Source organism: Nerophis lumbriciformis, linkage group LG07 (genome assembly GCF_033978685.3).
Source record: "Nerophis lumbriciformis linkage group LG07, RoL_Nlum_v2.1, whole genome shotgun sequence".
NCBI lineage: Eukaryota > Metazoa > Chordata > Actinopteri > Syngnathiformes > Syngnathidae > Nerophis > Nerophis lumbriciformis.
Genome location: NC_084554.2, coordinates 37,342,501 through 37,363,524, shown reverse-complemented (window position 1 = coordinate 37,363,524; position 21,024 = coordinate 37,342,501). Strand labels below are relative to the sequence as shown.

The following is a 21,024-nucleotide window of genomic DNA, read 5'->3' as shown; positions in this document are numbered from 1 at the left end:
TGACTCGGTAAGACAAACCAATCACTTAAAAGAGCCGTTCAAAAGGCTCGACTCAATCGCGAACGTCACATCTCTATTGTCTTACTTCCGTTTTTGAATGAATTAATTTGAATGAATGTATTTTATTTATTCCGGCAGACAGACATATATAGCAACACTTCATCACTCACCGGAAAGGGATACGGGAAAAATGCAAGAATGCTTATCCATCAATCAATCAATCAATCAATGTTTATTTATATAGCCCTAAATCACAAGTGTCTCAAAGGGCTGCACTAGCCACAACGACATCCTCAGTTCAGATCCCACATAAGGGCAAGGAAAAACTCACAACCCAGTGAGATGTCAATGTGAATGACTATGAGAAACCTTGGAGAGGACCACAGATGTGGGTGACCCAACCCCTGTAGGGGAGACCGGATGCAATGGACGTCGAGTGGGTCTAGCATAATATTGTGAAAGTCCAGTCCATAGTGGATCTAATATTGTAGTGAGATGTCCATGTCCATGTCCCGCCCCTAATTTACAATCAACTTATATGTTGGTTATATATGTTGGTTATATATCCATCCATCCATTTTCTACCACGTATTCCTCGCGGGAGGTGCTGGAGCCTATCTCAGCTACAATCAGGCGGAAGGTGGAGTACACCTATGTTGGTTATATATGTTGGTTATATATGTTGGTTATATATGTTGGTTATATATGTTGGTTATATAGTCCAAGTTTCAACAGCAGATTTGATGGATACATGACAATTTCAGTATAGTATAACTAGAGATGTCCGATAATATCGGCAGGCCGATATTATCGGACGATAAATGCGTTAAAATGTAATATCGGAAATTATCGGTATTGTTGGTTATATATGTTGGTTATATATGTTGGTTATACATGTTGGTTATATAGTCCAAGTTTTAACAGCAGATTTGATGGATACATGACAATTTCAGATTAAGTATAACTAGAGATTGTCAGAGTTTGTAGGACACGAACCCCAAGATGCAGAGAAGGTGGAAGGCATTGTGCGGGAAAACAAGATTTAATGTTCATAAAATAAAGGAAAAAACACAAACTAGGAACTAGGAACAGGAAACAGGATGCCAGGAAAACAGGAACTGGAAGACGAGGAACAAAAAGACAGCAAGCTACAAACATCTACAATAAATAGCTTACCGCCACCGCTTACAGCTACACTGACATCGACAAGTAGGAAAGACAGGTAGTAATGACAATGACAATGACAAATAATCCAGCACTGACTGGAGGGGAAGGCAGGTTTAAATAGCAGCTGGCTGATTGACACCAGGTGTGGCCAGGTGCCAATCAGCCACAGCTGAGGGGAATCAGCACTCAGGGAGACAATCAGCAATAGAAGACAAAATAAAAAGCGCTGACAGAAAACTAAGACAAACGCAGAGGACAAACTAAAACACAGTCAAACTGTCAGGGACAAGCCTGACAGTGATGTCCGATAATACCGATGCGTTAAAATGTAATATCGGAAATTATCGGTATCGTTTTTTTATTATTGGTATCGGGTTTTTTTTTTGGTTTTTTAATTAAATCAACATAAAAAACACAAGATACACTTACAATTAGTGCACCAACCCAAAAAACCTCCCTCCCCCATTCTCATTCACACAAAAGGGTTGTTTCTTTCTGTTATTAATATTCTGGTTCCTACATTATATATCAATATATATCAATACACTCTGCAAGGGATACAGTCCGTAAGCACACATGATTGTGCGTGCTGCTGGTCCACTAATAGTACTAACCTTTAACAGTTAATTTTACTCATTTCAATTAATTACTAGTTTCTATGTAACTGTTTTTATATTGTTTTACTTTCTTTTTTATTCAAGAAAATGTTTTTAATTTATTTATCTTATTTTGTTTTATAAATTTTTTTTAAAAGTACCTTATCTTCACCATACCTTGTTGTCCAAATTAGGCATAATAATGTGTTAATTCCACGACTGTATATATCGGTTGATATCGGTATCGGTTGATATCGGTACCGGTAATTAAAGAGTTGGTGTCATGTCTGTGTAATCATGTTTTGTTTTAGTCATGTTTTGTTTTGTTTAGTTATTGGACTCTTTAGTTTCTGTTTACGCTCCATTGTTTTTGTTTCCATAGCAACCCATTAGTTTTCAACTGTCATGTCACGCACCTGTTTTGAGTCACGCACCTGTTGTTAATCATGTCTGTGTTATTTAAGCTTTTCATTTTCTGTTGTTCGTCCTGGTGTCATATATTTTCTAACCCTGCTATCCTCTCGTATCAAGCCACAGTAAGTGTTTTTATTTCGTGTTCACAGTTTCTGCCTTAGAGCAAGTTTTGTTTTCATTCGCCAAGTTTTTTACCTCCGCCATTGTGCGCGCCTTTTGTTTGCTTCTGTTTTATAGTTTGTATAGTGTTAAAATAAATCATGTAGCCACCTTCAAGCCATGTCCGATCCAAGTTCACTTGCATCTCGGGAAAACAAAAACTCCACAGTCCAAGTTCTGACAGTTGGACAATACCGGAATATCGGATATCGGCAAAAAGCCATTATCGGACATCCCTAAGTATAACGTATGATAATGGATGAGGATGACAAATCAGTATACATACACCAGTATGGATATATTTTGTTTAATTCATTGATTTTTTTTTTTAATTTATTTATTTTATTTAAAAAATTTTTTTTTAATTATTTCTTTTATTAGTCCACATGATATCCAATTGATGTTTCTTCTTGTGTTATTTTGTGGAGATTCATGAACCATTTTTTCCATGTCGTCATTTATGTCCACGTGATGACCCAGTTTAAGTCTGATTATAATACATTTGGAGTTCTGAGGTTCGAGTGTGTTTTTGTCCCGTGAACTTGCAGGGTTTCTCACATGCAGATGTTTTTGCTGGTTTGAGTGTGTTTTGGGCCTTTTTTTTTTTAGCACTTGTTTTCCATCACGCAGTGTTTTTGTAATTGCAGCATGCTTATTAATTATTGCAGTAGTTGCATGTTTTTTAATGGTGTTTGTGCATCTTTGCTTTGCGATCGTTTCTGTGTTTTGGAGCGTTTGCCGCAGTCGTCGAGAACTGTTTTTTTTTTTTCTCCCCCCCGAATACACATGTTGCACCGGAATCGCCGAGATTAAAAAACAAACAAATTCTTCCCCTGGGCGCCGCCTCAAATGTGTGCGCTGGCATACAGATGGAAATTAGCGTAAACAAAGGTGTTGTTGTGGCTGCTCGGCTACATTCAAAGTCAAAATGAAAATATCACGGGGGCGGGAGGGGCCTTGCTTACGACACAGATCTGGGAAGGATTACACAGACTCAGGCTTAAGGAAGCACAGGATTAGCACGAGGGCGCCGAGTCGCTCGCGTCCAAGTCGAGATAAGGCAGCGACTTGGGGGGTTTGGGGGGCATTCACACCACCAGGGTCACCTCTCCGGCACCCTTATTAGTCCTCCAGCTCCTGTGAAAGCCCACCTCTGTGAGGGGCGGGCGGGAGAAAAAAATGTCAAAGCAATTATGACGAGGGCCGAGCCGAGCACCTCTTGTCCCGCCATAATTCTTTTATGGGTGTCTTTAAATCATTAGCCCCCCAACGCTGATGAACGACTTCAATTTGGAGGGAAATCATGGCTTTAATTCATTAAAGTAATTAGGGGCATGCTTACAGAGACCTTTCGGCCCGAGCAATCTCTGAAGGCTTTCGTCTTAATCACGGCGCCCGTGTCAAATAAAAGACGACGGCGCTCTAAGGACGGTGGTAAGAAGCGCCCAAAGGAGCAGTCGCAGGTCTCCTTACAAGCGGGGAGGGATGTAATGTCAAGGCGAGTTCAATTAGTCAGCCGCCATTGTTCTTATTCACGGAAACGCGGGGCTCGGCGGCCAAAAAGCTTCATTTCTTCCATTGATGAAAGTCTATTCAGCAATGTGATTCTTTGCAACAACTTTAATTTCATTTCAGGTGCAGCAATCTGAACCTGCGATTTTGTTGCTCGGCAAATTGCATGGACCCCAATTCTTTGTTTGAGGCCTTTGATGCCACTAGGGTTGTACGCTTTAAAGTGCCAATGATTGTCACACACACACACTAGGTGTGGCGAAATTATTCCCTGCATTTGACCCATCACCCTTGATCACCCCCTGGTAGGTGAGGGGAGCAGTGAGCAGCAGCGGTGGACGCGCCCGGGAATCATTTTGGTGATTTAACCCCCCAATTCCAAACCTTGATGCTGAGTGCCAAGCAGGGAGGTAATGGGTCCCATTTTTTTATAGTCTTTGGTATGACTCGGTAAGACAAACCAATCACTTAAAAGAGCCGTTCACGTTCTACTCAGTGGCCTAGTGGTCAGAGCATGGGTGTCAAACTCTGGCCCACGGGCCAAATATGGCCCGCCGTGTAATTTCACTTGGCCCTTGAGGCGATATCAAATTAACACTAAAGCTGGCCCGCCGATCCTTCCTTCCTTCCTTCCTTCCTTCCTTCCTTCCTTCCTTCCTTCCTTCCTTCCAGCCAGCCAGCCAGCCAGCCAGCCAGCGCTGGTCCAGTCACATAACATGTGCGTTTTCTGCACGCACACACATTAGAATGCAACGCATACTTCATCAACAGCGATACAGGTTACACTGAGGGTAGCCGAATAAAACACTTTAACACTGTTAGAAATATACGTCACACTGTGAATCCACACCAAACCAGAACCCTTTGCAGCACTAACTCTTCCGGGACGCTACAAGGTGTGTGTGTGTCTGGGGGGCGGGGGGGTTTGGTGGTAGCGGGGGCGTATTTTGTAGCGTCCCGGAAGAGTTAGTGCTGCAAAGAATTCTGGGTATTTGTTCTGTTGTGTTTATGTTGTGTTACAGTGCGGATGTTCTCCCGAAATGTGTTTGTCATTCTTGTTTGGTGTGGATTCACAGTATGGCGTATATTTCTAACAATGTTAAAGTTTTTTATACTGGCACCCTCAGTATAACCTGTATCGCTGTTGATGAAGTATGCGTTGCATTTGCTCGTGTGTGCGTACAGAAGCTGCACATATCTTGTGACTGGGTCTGAACCATGTTAGAATGAATGAAAAGCGGACGTGACGATTGCTCGTAGAGTACGTTAAAGGTTCATTTGTTCAACCTTGGCGCGCGGCTTTGTTCAGTTTTAAATTTTGGCCCACTCTGTATTTGAGTTTGACACCCCTGGGTTAGAGTGTCCGCCCTGAGATCGGTAGGTTGTGAGTTCAAACCCCGGCCGAGTCATACCAACGACTATAAAAATGGGACCCATTACCTCCCTGCTTGGCACTCAGCATCAAGGGTTGGAATTGGGGGTTAAATCACCAAAAATGATTCCCGGGCGCGGCCCCCGCTGCTGCCCACTGCTCCCCTCACCTCCCAGGGGGTGATGAAGGGGATGGGTCAAATGCAGAGGACAAATTTCACCACACCTAGTGTGTGTGTGACAATCATTGGTACTTTAACTTTAACTTTAACTTAAAAGGCTCGACTCAATCGCGAACGTCACATCTCTCCTGTCTTAAAATGTTTTAGTACTACTTTGGTAAGCTATGAAGTCGCACCGCTTGATGTGCTTCAACATACGAGTATTATTATGGTGTGTGTATAAGGTAAGACATAATATCCGGCGTTTTGTTTCGCCATATTATGCAAAAAGTTAAAAGTTAAAGTACCAATGATTGTCACACACACACTAGATGTGGCGAAATTATTATATTCAAACACAACTTTTTCTTCGCTTGGTGTTGGTTTAAAACCCAGTAGGGAAGGTATTCACATGGCCCTATTCCTGGGTAGATCTCGCGTGAGAGGAAGAGGGCGCTGGTTAAATTATTTTGCAACTGAGTCTGCTGAAAATGATGGAATGCGCCACTCGAGATAGCGACTGATGCTGTGGCCAAAGTTGGAATTGCTACACAACAGATTTTAAGATAATAAACACTTCAAAGTGATTATCATCGGATCGGTTCGCAGCCGAGTGTGAAACGACTGGGATGAGAATCAGCATGGAAAAGGCGTGCCATCTCCGGAGTGGGGAGGAGACCCTGCCCCATGTGGAGGAGTTCAAGTACCTCGGAGTCTTGTTCACGAGTGAGGGAAGAGTGGATCGTGAGATCGACAGGCGGATCGGTGCGGCGTCTTCAGTAATGCGGACGCTGTATCGGTCCGTTGTGGTGAAGAAGCAGCTGAGCCGGAAGGCAAAGCTCTCAATTTACCGGTCGATCTACGTTCCCATCCTCATGAGCTGTGGGTTATGCCCAAAAGGACAAGATCACAGGTACAAGCAGCAAGAATGAGTTTCCTCCGTCGGGTGGCAGGGGCTCTCCCTTAGAGATAGGGTGAAGTGAAGTGAATTATATTTATATAGCGCTTTTCTCTAGTGACTCAAAGCGCTTTACGTAGTGAAACCCAATATCTAAGTTACATTTTTAAACCAGTGTGGGTGGCACTGGGAGCAGGTGGGTAAAGTGTCTTGCCCAAGGACACAACGGAAGTGACTAGGATTGCAGAAGCGGGGATCGAACCTGCAACCCTCAAGTTGCTGACACGGCCGCTCTACCAACCGAGCTATACCGCCCCAGTGAGAAGCTCTGTCATCCGGGAGGAGCTCAAAATAAAGCCACTGCCGCAGCCAGATAAGGTGGTTCGGGCATCTGGTCAGGATGCCACCCGAACGCCTCCCTAGGGAGGTGTTTAGGGCACGTCCGACCGGTAGGAGGCCACGGGGAAGACCCAGGACACGTTGGGAAGACTATGTCTCCCGGTTGGCCTGGGAACGCCTCGGGATCCCCCGGGTGGAGCTGGACGAAGTGGCTGGGGAGAGGGAAGTCTGGGTGTCTCTGCTTAGGCTGCTTCCCCCGCGACCCGACCTCAGATAAGCGGAAGAAGATGGATTGATGGATGGATGGAACACTTCAAAGTGGATAGTGCACCCCCTTAATTTGTCACGTTTCATGAGTCAGGTTAACCATGACGAATGGGGCCGTATGAATCCCCTTCCTACTATAAATGTAATTTATACATACCTACAATACAAACCTTGGACGAAACAATACCTTTACCTGCGTTGCTCCATCAATCTTAGTTACACAACACGAATATTTCATTGCAACTCGCCATGTCAGTTCTCGCTCCCTGCCGTGCGAAAATTAGCCCGGATCCCCGAGTAGACTTTGCATTTGTGTGTATTCATTCCAAAGTGTGCGTTTGCACCCGGGAGCGCACATTTCCATTCGACAGCAGCAGGACGCCGTCTGTGCGTGCACAACTTCCTGAATAAAATACCTGCCTCTCCCCCCTCACATTAAACACGCCACATTTGTTTTCATTACGAGCAGATGACAGTCCCGCGCCCAAGATACTGATTAAGGACCCGCATTTTGCTGCACAGCTGCGGCGTGCTTATAAACAAACCCGGGAAATATCGCTAAAAATCCGACATTGTGCGGATGAAGATGGACAGGCGCTGATTGAAAGGAGGCGATGTCAGGTAGCGCAGTGTTTTTCAACCTTTTCCGAGCCAAGGCACATTGTTTTCATTGAAAAAAATCCCGAGGCACGCCACCAGCAGAAAACATTAAAAAAATGAAACTCAGCAGCCGATATTGACAATAATAAGTCTTTCTCGCAATTGTTGGATATGAATTCAAACCATAACCAACCATACATCACTATAGCTCTTGTCTCATAGTAGGTCTACTATTTGGAGTTTTCCTGTGTGTAGTGTTTTAGTTCTTGTCTTAGGCTCCTATTTTGGTGGATTTTTCTGTTTTATTGGTATTTTCCTCATTCATTCCCCCGCATCTGCTTTGTTTTGGCAATCAAGACTATTTAAGTTGTGTTGACCTTATCCTTCTTTGTGGGGACATTGTTGATTGTCATGTCATGTTCGGATGTACTTTGTGGACGCCGTCTGCTCCACACGCTGTAAGTCTTTGCTGTCGTCCAGCATTCTGTTTTTTGTTTACTTTGCAGCCAGTTCAGTTTTAGTTTCATTTTGCATAGCCTTCCCTAAGCTTTAAGCGTTAGATACCTTTTTACCTACACACTGCTTCCCGCATATTGTGATCACGACAAACCATGCTCCTGACATCTACAGAGCAATTAGCTACCTGCTGCCACCTACTGATATGGAAGTGTATTACACGGTTACTCTGCCGAGCTCTAGACAGCACAGACACTCATCAACGGCACATTATTTGCGGAGTATAATTACTGGTTTGCAAAACATGTTTTTAACCCAATTAGGTGAAATGACATAATCTCCCACCGCACACCAGAAGTTCCCGTGGGTGCTCGGGCCCCAAGCACCCACGGACATGCGTGGGATTGATGGCTACTTTCAATCTTTAAATTAATTTTTGAAAAATCAATTTGGTTGTTGTTAATTTTGAAGCGAGTTTGGCCCGTTTCACATAATGAAGAGGTTACAAATCGCATGGTCTATTATGAACAAAGCCTAACAAAGGTTTCATTGTGCCCGATAATGGACTAATGACACAATCATCTTGACTTTTAACACACCATGCACGAGCGAATAAAGGCCATACTCAACAGCCATACATGTCACACTAAGGGTGACAGTATGAACAATGCCAACACTGTCATAAATATGTGCCATATAGTGAAACCACACTAAACAATAGGGCTGTGAATCTTTGGGTGTCCCACGATTCGGTTCAATATCGATTCTTGGGGTCTCTATTCATTCAATACATAGGATTTCAGCAGGATCTACCCCAGTCTGCTGACATGCAAGCAGAGTAATAGATTTTTGTAAAAAGCTTTTATAATTGTAAAGGACAATGTTTTATCAACTGATTGCAATAATGTACATTTGTTTCAACTATTAAATGAACCAAAAATATGACTTATTTTATCTTTGTGAAAATATTGGACACAGTGTGTTGTCATGCTTATGAGATGCGATGCAAGTGTAAGCCACTGTGACACTATTGTTCTTTTTTTTTTTTTTTTTTATAAATGTCTAATGATAATGTCAATGAGGGATTTTTAATCATTGCTATGTTAAAATTGTAACTAATATTGATACTGTTGTTGATAATATTCATTTTTGTTTCACTACTTTTGGTTTGTTCTGTGTCGTGTTTGTGTCTCCTCTCAATTGCTCTGTTTATTGCTGTTCTGAGTGTTGCTGGGTTGGGTTTGGTTTTGGAACTGGATTGCATTGTTATGGTATTGCTGTGTATTGTTTTGTTGGATTGATTAATTAAAAAAATAAAAATAAAAAAATAAAAATAAAATTAAAAAAAATAAATAAATAAATAAAATAAAAAAATTACATTTAAAAAAAAATAAAAAAATAAGAGAATCGATTCTGAATCGCACAACGTGAGAATCGCGATTCGAATTGGCAACACTAAATTGGCCCTAGTGTGTGAATGTGAGTGTGAATGTTGTCTGTCTATCTGTGTTGGCCCTGCGATGAAGTGGCGACTTGTCCAGGGTGTACCCCGCCTGCCGCCCGATTGTAGCTGAGATAGGCTCCAGCGACCCCGCGACCCCAAAGGGAATAAGCGGTAGAAAATGGATGGATGGATGGATTTGCACCGCAACAGAACATAAACACTACAGAACAAATTCCCAGAATTGCAGCACCAACTCTTCCGGGACACTACAATATAAACAAACGCCATTGGTGGATCTACACCTAACATCCACTGTAATGATACCAAGTACAACAGCATATCTAGTCGATATTTTTTTAAGTCACAAAATCTTCTTTTGTTTTTTTTTTATTTATATTATGTTTATAAACTCAGGAAATATGTCCCTGGACTTTGAATATGACCAATGTATGATCCTGTAACTACTTGGTATCGGATTGATACCCAAATTTGTGGTATCACTTAAAACTAATGTAAAGTATCAAACAAGAGAAGAATAAGTGATTATTACATTTTAACAGAAGTGTAGATAGAACATGTTAAAAGAGAAAGTGCGCAGATATTAACAGTAAATGAACAAGTAGATTAATAATTCATTTTCTACCACTTGTCCTTAATAATATTGACAAAATAATAGAATGATAAGTGACACAATATGTTACTGCATATGTCAGCAGCTAAATTAGAAGCCTTTGTTTGCTTACTTACTTCTAAAAGACAAGTTGTCTTGTATGTTCACTATTTTATTTAAGGACAAACTTGCAATAAGAAACATATGTTTAATGTACCCTAAGATTTTTTTTGTTAAAATAAAGCCAATAATGACATTTTTTGTGGTCCTTTTTTTTTTTCTTTTTTTTTTTTAGAAAAGTACCGAAAAGTACCGAAATACTAATATTGGTATCGGGACAGCACTAATACAAACACACCGAGCACCCACTGGCAGAAATGTAGATCGGCGCCTATGTGCCGCGGCACAGTGGTTGAAAAACACTGAGGTAGCGGATGGCGGCGCCAGAGCTGGGGAAAATGGAAGAACGCCTGCAAATAGCGCCGCATAAAATGACCACGTGAGGCGCTTTTTTAACTACGCGGCAATAATAGAGATTTAGCCTCCTCGCCCCTTGACCTGGATGCTTTAAAGCAGCAGTAATAGAAGCTGTCATGACTAAGAGGTGATGATATAATCCGGGTGTCCTTCCTCAGCCGGCGTTATATTGTTCACCACACACGGACAAAGCCTGTTAATTCTCCCTTCTTTTTTTTTCTTTTACGACCCGAAGGGACGACTCTAATCTTCAATTTCCATGATCACTTCATTCTGTAAAAGCCAGTAAAACACGTATCATGTGGGAAAGTGAGCCTTTTACGAGTGGCTTTGCTTTCCGAAAGGCGGCGCTTTCTGTCATATGCTACAATATAAACTCCTGGCCCGTTAAAGTGAAATATTTAGCTGCCCAACCGGAGGGGGAAAAAACACGTGGAAAATTATGTGTTTCTTTTATTATTTTCAAGGTTATTTCACTGTCGTTTAGTAGATGCTTTGGCTACTGTGTAGGCGTGGGGTTTAAGACCAACGTCTGACGGACAGTCTGAGTCGAAGTTTGTTAGCTTTTTAATTAAAAGCTTATCCTCCCTTTCAGTTTTGCTATTTAAATGAGGCAATGACTATAATTTACTACATTACAGCCTCAGTGTGAACCCGATTTAATTATTTCCAACTATTTTTAACTACTCTGCAGGCAAAAATAAGATGTCCTAAGCTAGCAATATTAGCATCACAGCTAACAGTTACTCGCAGCTTGCGCCATTCCCTGAACATGTTCATGATGTTTACCAATTTGCTATTTTACAATAAAGATGAACCTAAGTTTATTGTTGTTATAGTCCAGGGGTCGGCAACCCGCGACTCTAGAGCCGCATGAGGCTCTTTAGCGCCGCCCTAGTGGCTCTCTGGAGCTTTTTAAAAAATGTATGAAAAATGGAAAAAGATGAGGGGAAAAAAAAAAAATCAATTTTTTGTTTTAATATGGTTTCTGTAGGAGGACAAACATGACACAAGCCTCCCTAATTGTTACAAAGCACACTGTTTATATTAAACATGCTTCACTGATTCCAGTATTTGGCGAGCACCGTTTTGTCCTACTAATTTTGGTGGTCCTTGAACTCACCTTAGTTTGTTTACATGTATAACTTTTTCCGACTTTCTAGGACGTATTTTATGCCACTTCTTTTCCTGTCTCATTTTGTCTACCAAACTTTTAAGGTTGTGTATGAAAGGTGAGTTTTGTTGATGTTATTGACTTGTGTGGAGTGCTAATCAGACATATTTGGTCACTGCAAGCTACTCGATGCTAACATGCTATTTAGGCTAGCTATATGTACATATTGCATCATTATGCCTCATTTGTAGCTATATTTGAGGTCATTTAGTTTCCTATAAGTCCTCTTAATTCAATGTATATCTCATGACACACTATCTGTATGTAATATGGCTTTTAATTTTTTGCGGCTCCAGACAGACTTGTTTTTGTATTTTTGGTCCAATATGGCTCTTTCAACATTTTGGGTTGCCGACCCCTGTTATAGTCAGTGTTGGGTTAGTTACTGAAAACCAGTAACTAGTTACAGTTACTTTATTTCAAAAGTAACTCAGTTACTAACTCAGTTACTTACACCAAACAGTACTGTGAAAAGTATCTATTTAGTTACTTCTTTTTTTCTTCTTTTTTTTTTAAAGCTCCCATTAGAGCCCTTTTAGCCTTTATTTCAGTACCGTTATTGCACTGGAGAATAATACAATCTGTTGATCAACTTGATATGCATTTGCATCACTGAACTCTTCTAAGCAATGTGGTCTACATCAGTGTTTTTCAACCACTGTGCCGTGGCACACTAGTGTGCCGTGAGATACAGTCTGGTGTGCCGTGGAAGATTATGCAGTTTCACCTATTTGGGTTAAAAATATTTTTTGCAAACCAGTAATTATAATCTGCAAATAGTGTGCCGTTGTTGAGTGTCGGTGATGTAAAATACAAAGTAAACAATGCTGGACGACAGCAAAGACTTACAGCGTGTGGAGCAAAGACGGCGTCCACAAAGTACATCCGTACATGACATGACAATCAACAATGTCCACACAAAAAAAGATAGCAACAGCTTAAATATTCTTGATTGCTAAAACAAAGCAGGTGCGGAGAATAGCGCTCAAAGGAAGACATGAAACTGCAACAGGAAAATACCAACAAAACAGGAAAAGCCACCAAAATAGGACAAGAACTAAATGTATGCGCACGGTAAAACACCAAAAAACTCAAAACAAGTCACGGTGTGATGTGACAGGTCGTGACAGTACACCTACTTTGAGACAAGAGCTATAGTATCCAACGATTGCGACAACGACTTTTTATTGTCTACTGAATTCATTTTTTAATGATTTCTTCTGGTGATGTGCCTTTGGATTTTTTCAATGAAAAAAATGTGCCTTGGCTCAAAAAAGGTTGAAAAACACTGGTCTACATACAACACACAAAGACAAAGATATGTTTCAAAGGGCCAATTTGTTTCAGGCCAGAACAAATTGACAAAACTATTTTAAATAGCTGCAACATAAGATACATAAGTAACAAACAGCATAATAACAACATCCAAGGAAGTACTTTTACTTTAACTTTACATACACAAAGCCTAACCAGGCGTTTTTCTCTCTCAAGGAATTGTGAAATAAAATCATGTCTGAAGCCCAGAACACTCTACGCATTTCCCCAGTTTTAGTTTAGAGATAAGGAAATATTGGCCTGGCCCACTAAAATCCCTCTTTATTTTTGCGAACTTTATAGTCTATACATTTAGAGTGATGTGATAATTAAACACTCTAGAAGTCTAGAATGAAAGAGCAACAGTATATAAGAGAATTGACAGAGTGTGTACCTTCAGTGCTGAATGATGAGCAGAGGCAGAGTTTGGAGTGTTTTCTTTAGCTCGCTTTCCATGTTGATGTGCTCACTGTCCACTGTGTCCAGAAGCCTGGAAAATGTTTTCGTGCCATTTGCTTTTTTTATGGGCTTGCCTCTTTGTGATGTTAAATTCCTGTTATAAGCTGTTATACAGTATATGCCTTGAGCTCTTATTTTGAAGGCGCTAAGAGCGGAAGTGTTGACATGTTGTAGTGGAGCGGAGGTTTTGAAAAGAAAGGAAATAAAGTTGTCCTTGTGTAAAACTGGAGCCTCCGTGTTTGTTATTTTGTAGTTTTATACAGTATAGGCGACATATATAAACCCTCGGTTACAGTAGTGATAATATCTCTGTGTTAAGAAACTCTACTGCAGCTCCGCCACGATCAGGCACGCGCCCCCCGCTCCTCCCTCCCTCCCTCCCTCCCCACACCCAGACACACATCCAGCGCCTCTTCCTTGTGACACAAGAGATTCAGAAGGACGACACCGCAGCGCTCCAATAAAGCACACTCAAGATCTTCTGTTTGTAGCCGATACTACATAAAAAATAACATAAAATAATGCAGTAACGCATCATGTAGTAACAGGAACTGAGTTACTGAATATAAAAAATAACGCGTTAGATTACTAGTTACCGCCAAAACTAACAGTGTTACTTATTTAATCGATTTAAGCCTAATTTTAGCAGCAATTGCAGTGTTTGAGCATTCATTTGAGGCTACTTAAAATGTAAATATGCAAAATATACATGTTAACACGTTCTACACATAAACATAACTTTCTTATGATCATACCTTCTGATTTATAGCTGCTACTTATTTAATCGATTTATGTCTAATTTTAGCGGCAAGCTAACAAGCTAATTTTGAACTGCCGTACTTAAGCATTCATTTGAGGCTGATTAAAATGTAAATATAGGTGTATACATTTTATAAACATAAAAAATTACTCTCTTAGGATCATATCTTTCAGTTTACAGTTGTTATGATTACCTATTTTTTTAATGTAAGTCTATTTTTAGCAGCACCTTAACAAACTAATTTTGAGCAGCAGCGTGTGAGCATTCATTTAAAGCCAAGTAATATGAAAATATGCAAAATATACATTTCATAAACAGTAAATGTACTTGCCTACGATCATATAGTCTGCTTTATAGCTGTTGTGATGACTTATTGAGTTAATTTAGGTCTAATTTTAGCAGGGAGCTAACAAGCTAATGTTTCAACTTAGTGTGTAAAGAGCTCATTTGAAACATATAAATATGCTAATATGCAAACTGCACGTAACAGTGCCTGCTAATTGAGAGCATCCTTTGCGTTGCACTTGGCTGCGTCGTATTTCATGCTCAAGTGTATAAGAATGTTCCGGAACATCGTGGACAAACAACTCTTTAACCACGACAGATAGGTCACACAATCCAATCTGGCTTCTGGAACCAAATAGAAATTCAAATGGGAACCGTGTGAATTAAATCACCTTGCTTGCAAACAAATACTACGGCTTAGATTCTTCAGTGGCCTTTGTCGGAGAAGCTTATTCTGCATTACATATGAAAAATAAGCAATCGTTCCCACAGTAAGTATAAATAAAGACAACATGATGCCTAATGAGATTATTTAGCGCCTCAGAAGTTTCACTTCCCCGCCTGCCTTTCAAGTTCAATCGGTCACACGCTCCGAGGATGTGGCGAATGTTTCCGCAATTAGCCTCGGTTAAAACCTGTGACTGTTGCCGTGGCAACTAATGAAGATCTGTCCGCCCCCTGCAGGAACCATGGTGGTGCAAGTGGCGGCCACGGACGCCGACGACCCCACGTACGGGAACAGCGCCAGGGTGGTGTACAGCATCGTGCACGGGCAGCCATACTTCTCTGTGGAGCCCAAGACAGGTGAGTGTGCGTTGGCATGGCAACGCCAGATGCTATAATTGATTTATCGATTGGATTGTAGGCTAGCCAAGTCATTAGGCTTGTCTGTAAATCAAAGTGAACACTATACGGATACCTCTAAAGCACAAGCAATTTAGGCGACACTGAATTAAACACATTTTCTCCGAAAAACGTAATTTGAGTGGTTAACTTCTTTTTACACTTAAAAAATAATCATGCTAATAAACAAGAGCATCACATCTGCGAAACAAATGTCATGGCACTTTTACACTTGTAATTCAACGTAAGAGAGTTCCATGTTTTTTCTTATATTAATAGTGCTTAACTTCTTTTTACACTTGTCATGAAACAATTTGAGATTGATTCGTCTTTTTAATCATTTCTGGAATACTTCCTTAATTTGCCAGAGAATACACACCCAAAGGATCACAAAAGTTATAATATAATCCAGGGGTGTTCAAAGTGTGGCCTAAGGGCCATTTGCGGCCCGCAGCTATTTAAAAAAAAATACTATTGGGGAAAAATAAAAATGAAAAAAAGTTAACTAAAAAAGCAAACGGGTGAAATGTAACAAGGAAAAGTTGCAATTTTGACTGTAATAACACAAAGCTGCCATGCAGGCTGTTTTTGTCTTTAAAACTGTCATTGCTCAAAAATATAATGAATCAAAATCAATGTTGTTATGAACTATTCAAGCCTCCAATTACTTTCCATGAAATATTGCATCTTTTTTTGTGTGTTTGCTATGTAAAAATCACATTTTCTTTGAGATGTCATGGCACTTTTACACTTGTAGTTAAACTTAAGAGAGTTTGATGGTTTTTTTCTAATATTAACAGTGTTTAACTTCTTTTTACACTTGTCATAAAACTATTTGAGATTGATTCGTCTTTTTAATAATTTCTGGAATACTTCCTTAATTGCCCAGAGAATACACACCTAAAGGATCAAAAAAGTTATAATATAATCCAGGGGTGTTCAAAGTGTGGCCTAAGGGCCATTTGCGGCCCGCAGCTATTTTTTTTAAAATACTATTGGGAAAAATAAAAATGAAAAAAAGTTAACTAAAAGAGCAAATGGGTGAAATGTAACGAGGAAAAGTTGCAATTTTGACTCTAATAACACAAAGCTGCCATGCAGGCTATTTTTGTCTTTAAAACTGTCATTGCTCAAAAATAATAATGAATCAAAATCAATGTTATGAATTATTGACCTATTCAATCCTCCAATTACTTTCCATGAAATATTGCTACTTTTTTGTGTGTTTGCTATGTAAAAAACACAATTTCCTTGACAAACAGGGGGGAAAACCAAACAAACAAACAAACAAAAAACAAAACAAAAAATGTAATTTATTATCGACGGTTAGATCTGAAGTTGATCTAGAGCAGGTGTGTGAAACGTGCGGCCCGCAAACAGGTTTTATCCGGCCCGCGGGATGAGTTTGCCAAGTATAAAAATAAGCCGGAATTTTTTAATGAAAGAAACTGCTGTTCTAAATGTGTCCACTAGAAGTCGCAATAGCAATTATTTGTATCTTTCTAGATGATGCTACATTTGTAAAAAAAAAAAAATGATGTTAGTGCACCAGTCGAGGAAAATGAGCAAACTACATAAATAACATCCTGTAATTTGATTTTGAAATTATTTTTTTATCTTGATAGATTGAAAATTAACACCAACGAGTTGACTGATGAACATTATCACATCATTTATTCAGAAAGTATAAATAACGACAAATAAAGACAGAATACTATTAACCACAACATGTAAGTGTAGAAAAAACAAAAACAACATCATTATGATTTGTACAATTTCAGAATATGCTTGTTTTATTTTTAAACAAAGACAACAATCTAAAGTTGTCTTTATTTTTAAGTTATGGTGCCATGATTTTTACCAGTCTGGCCCACTTGGGAGTAGATTTTTCTCCATGTGGCCCCTGATCTAAATTGATTTTGAAACCCCTGATCTAGAGACTTAATTTTTTATTTTTAACACTTTTATGAGTGATGCCCTTTTCATTTCGAAGAATTTCAATGGGATATATTTTTTACACTGTCATTGCTCAAAATGTAATAATGAATCAAAACCAATGTTATGAATTGTTGACCTATTTAAGGCTCCAATTACTTAACATTAAATATTACACTTTTAAAAAATTTTTTGGGGAAAATATTAGGTAAGTAGGTAGGTAGGTAGGTCTTTATTGTCATTGCACAAGTACAACAGAACTTTGTTTTCAGCACACACCTGTTCAAGATTAGACAAACAAACAGTGTACAGGGTTACAGAACAGGAACGCTGATGGGTCGCCACAAGGCGCCCCGTAAAAGATGGGAAAAAGGTAAACACTGGGGAAGGATGAGTAAAAAAAAATATAATCTAGACTGGGCCCCCTTAGGAGCCCAGTCTAGATTATATTTTTTAAAAACCTCCATAGCAAAGCACATATACATATTACAACGTACATCTCGAGATATCTAGCAACAGAGGGGAGGGAGTGGGGGGCCATGGTGGCAGGCTGCAGCTCTCAGGCGCTGCCCATCCGTCCATCACCCCTATGGGATTTGCGTCAAGGGCGTTGGATTGGGGGTGGGGTATGTGTGTGTGGCGTATATTTTTGGTGGATGCATGTGTGTGTGAAACTTGCCAAGGGACATGTAAGCTAATATTAACATTGCTGTATGTATACTTTTGACCGAGCAGATTTGGTCACATTTTCAGTAGACCCATAATAAATTCATAAAAGAACCAAACTTCATGAATGTTTTTTGTGACCAACAATTATGTGCTCCAATCACTCTATCACAAAAAAATAAGAGTTGTAGAAATGATTGGAAACTCAAGACAGCCATGACATTATGTAAACTTTTGATCGCAATTGTAGTAGACATATTAATAGAAAATAGTAAATATACTGTACCAACTGACCACATCTATTGGCCAATTCTACTGTAGTCATTTCTAATTGGTCATTTAGGCCGAAGATACGTAGATAAAAAATGATGTTACGATACATGAAATAACCCTCGCACGGAGTCAATCAGAAGTTGTAAATGTCGAACTATTTATACCGTTTATTAGGTCATGCAGCGTTATCTAATAAACACTTTAAAGGCCTACTGAAACCCACTACTACCGACCACGCAGTCTGATAGTTTATATATCAATGATGAAATCTTAACATTGCAACACATGCCAATACGGCCGGGTTAGCTTACTAAAGTGCAATTTTAAATTTCGCGCGAAATATCCTGCTGAAAACGTCTCGGTATAATGACGCCTGCGTGTGACGTCACGGACTGTAGAGGACATTTTGGGACAACATGGTGGCCGGCTATTAAGTCGTCTGTTTTCATCGCAAAATTACACAATATTCTGGACAGCTGTGTTGGTGAATATTTTGCAATTTGTTCAATGAACAATGGAGACAGCAAAGAAGAAAGCTGAAGGTGGGAAGCGGTGTATTGCGGCCGACTGCAGCAACACAAACACAGCCGGTGTTTCATTGCTTACATTCCCGGAAGATGACAGTCAAGCTTTACCATTGGCCTGTGGAGAACTGGGACAACAGAGACTCTTACCAGGAGGACTTTGAGTTGGATGCGCAGACGCGGTACCGTGAGTACACATGCAGCTGCGGCTTCCAAACATTTGATCGCTTGCCCGTACGTGCGTGCCGCTATGTGCATGTCACGTACGTAACTTTGGGGACTTTGGGGAAATATATGTGCTGTATGAACTTTGGGGAGATGAACGGTACTTTGGGCTGTGGGATTGAGTGTGTTGTGCAGGTGTTTGAGTTGTATTGGCGGGTTATATGAACGGGAGGGGGGAGGTGTTTGTTATGCGGGATTAATTTGTGGCATATTAAATATAAGCCTGGTTGTGTTGTGGCAAATAGAGTATATATATGTCTTGTGTTTATTTACTGTTTTAGTCATTCCCAGCTGAATATCAGGTCCCACCCGCCTCTCACAGCATCTTCCCTATCTGAATCGCTCCCACTGCCCTCTAGTACTTCACTCTCACTTTCCTCATCCACAAATCTTTCATCCTCTCTCAATTTAATGGGGAAATCGTCGCTTTCTCGGTCCGAATCGCTCTCGCTGCTGGTGGCCATGATTGTAAACAATGTGCAGATGTGAGGAGCTCCACAACCTGTGACGTCACGCGCTACTTGTCTGCTACTTCCGGTACAGGCAAGGCTTTCTTTATCAGCGACCAAAAGTTGCAAATTTTATCGTCGATGTTCTCTACTAAATCCTGTCAGCAAACATATGGCAATATCGCGAAATGATCAAGTATGACACATAGAATGGACCTGCTATCCCCGCTTGAATAAGAAAATCGCATTTCAGAAGGCATTTAAATTAGATGCAGAATATTTATTTATTTATTTATTTCAACATATTACAGCACATCAATGCAAATATTACATCCTCCCACCTGATGCAACATGAAAACACCCAATAATCGCGTATAAGGAGGGGGATGAAAAAAAATCAGCCCTGAAATCAGCAGCAGCATCCTCAGATGTGAGCAGAGCCTGCTGACACGTGGGCTGTTTCACGGCGAGGAGCGCAGCCGGCGCCACGGTCCTTGTCACGTCTTCACGGCTGCCTCATTAGCCACAGCCCCGCTCCAATATATACTTCACGCTAAGAGCACATACAAATATCTGCTTGCCATAATATTAGGCTTCATCCTCTCGCTGTGAGAGCGCGCGCAAAGTCACACGCTCTGATATTTTTCATGAACGCACTTTTAATTCATGAAGTGGTGACAGCCACCGCAATGCAGGGATTTAGTTGTCTCGCAGGCAGGCTGCTCAGAAGTTTCACTGTAAACATTCGAAAATAAGTCAAGAAGAAAGACTTCTCATGTGTTCACATGCCTGTAAATGACATAAAGCGCATGCAGGAAGTGTATACAGCGCTTCACTTTTTACGTATTTTGTTACGTTACAGCCTTATTCCAGAATGGATTAAATTCAATGTTGTCCTTAAAATTCTACACACAAGCTTCATGGCAAAGGCTGTGAATACTTATGTACATGTGATTCCTTAGTTTTTTGTTTTTAAAAAATTTGCACAAATTTCTACAAAACTTTGAATTTATTCCATTTTGGAATAAGGCTGTAACATAACAAAATGTGGAAAAAACACTGTGCGGCTTTGGAAGACATACTTAGCATAGCATGTAATGCAGATAGTGTACAGCAGGGGTCCCCAAACCCTGCGGGTCGGATTCGGCCCGTCAGCGTCCAAAATCAGATTTTTATTTTATTTTTTTAAATTATTTTTTATTATAATTTTTAAAATCTGTCCTTTCTAATCCATTTCTGTGGCTTGTTACTCTTGGTGTCTTCTAGCTGCTCAGGCAAATCCTATTGTATAAAAATGCATTTTCCTATCGATAACGTGACATTATCGCGCTCGCGCCACAGTGTCGGGCGAGCGCGCGGCAAGTGCGTGCTCTTTCAGTCAAATAGTGTGCGAGGAATATACATACATATACTGTATATATATATATATATATATATATATATATATATATATATATATATATATATATATATATATATATATATATTTATATATATATATATATATATATATATATATATTTATATATATATATATATATATTTATATATATATATATATATATATATATATATATATATATATTTATATATATATATATATATATATATATATATATATTTATATATATATATATATATATTTA

The 21,024-nt window shown here is 39.9% G+C and overlaps 1 protein-coding gene across 3 annotated transcripts in view; it reads left to right on the top strand.

Moving 5' to 3' along the window:
* Positions 1-21,024, top strand: part of cdh7a (cadherin 7a) — a 340,872-nt gene that overhangs the window by 168,023 nt on the left and 151,825 nt on the right. For 2 of the 3 annotated variants that reach the window (XM_061965236.1, XM_061965237.1), the window contains one exon: positions 15,148-15,267. In XM_061965236.1, the coding sequence (XP_061821220.1) occupies positions 15,148-15,267 (120 nt within the window). Of the gene's footprint in view, positions 1-10,939; positions 11,704-15,147; positions 15,268-21,024 lie in introns of those variants that run through there. The other variant, XM_061965238.1, reaches the window with a different exon arrangement.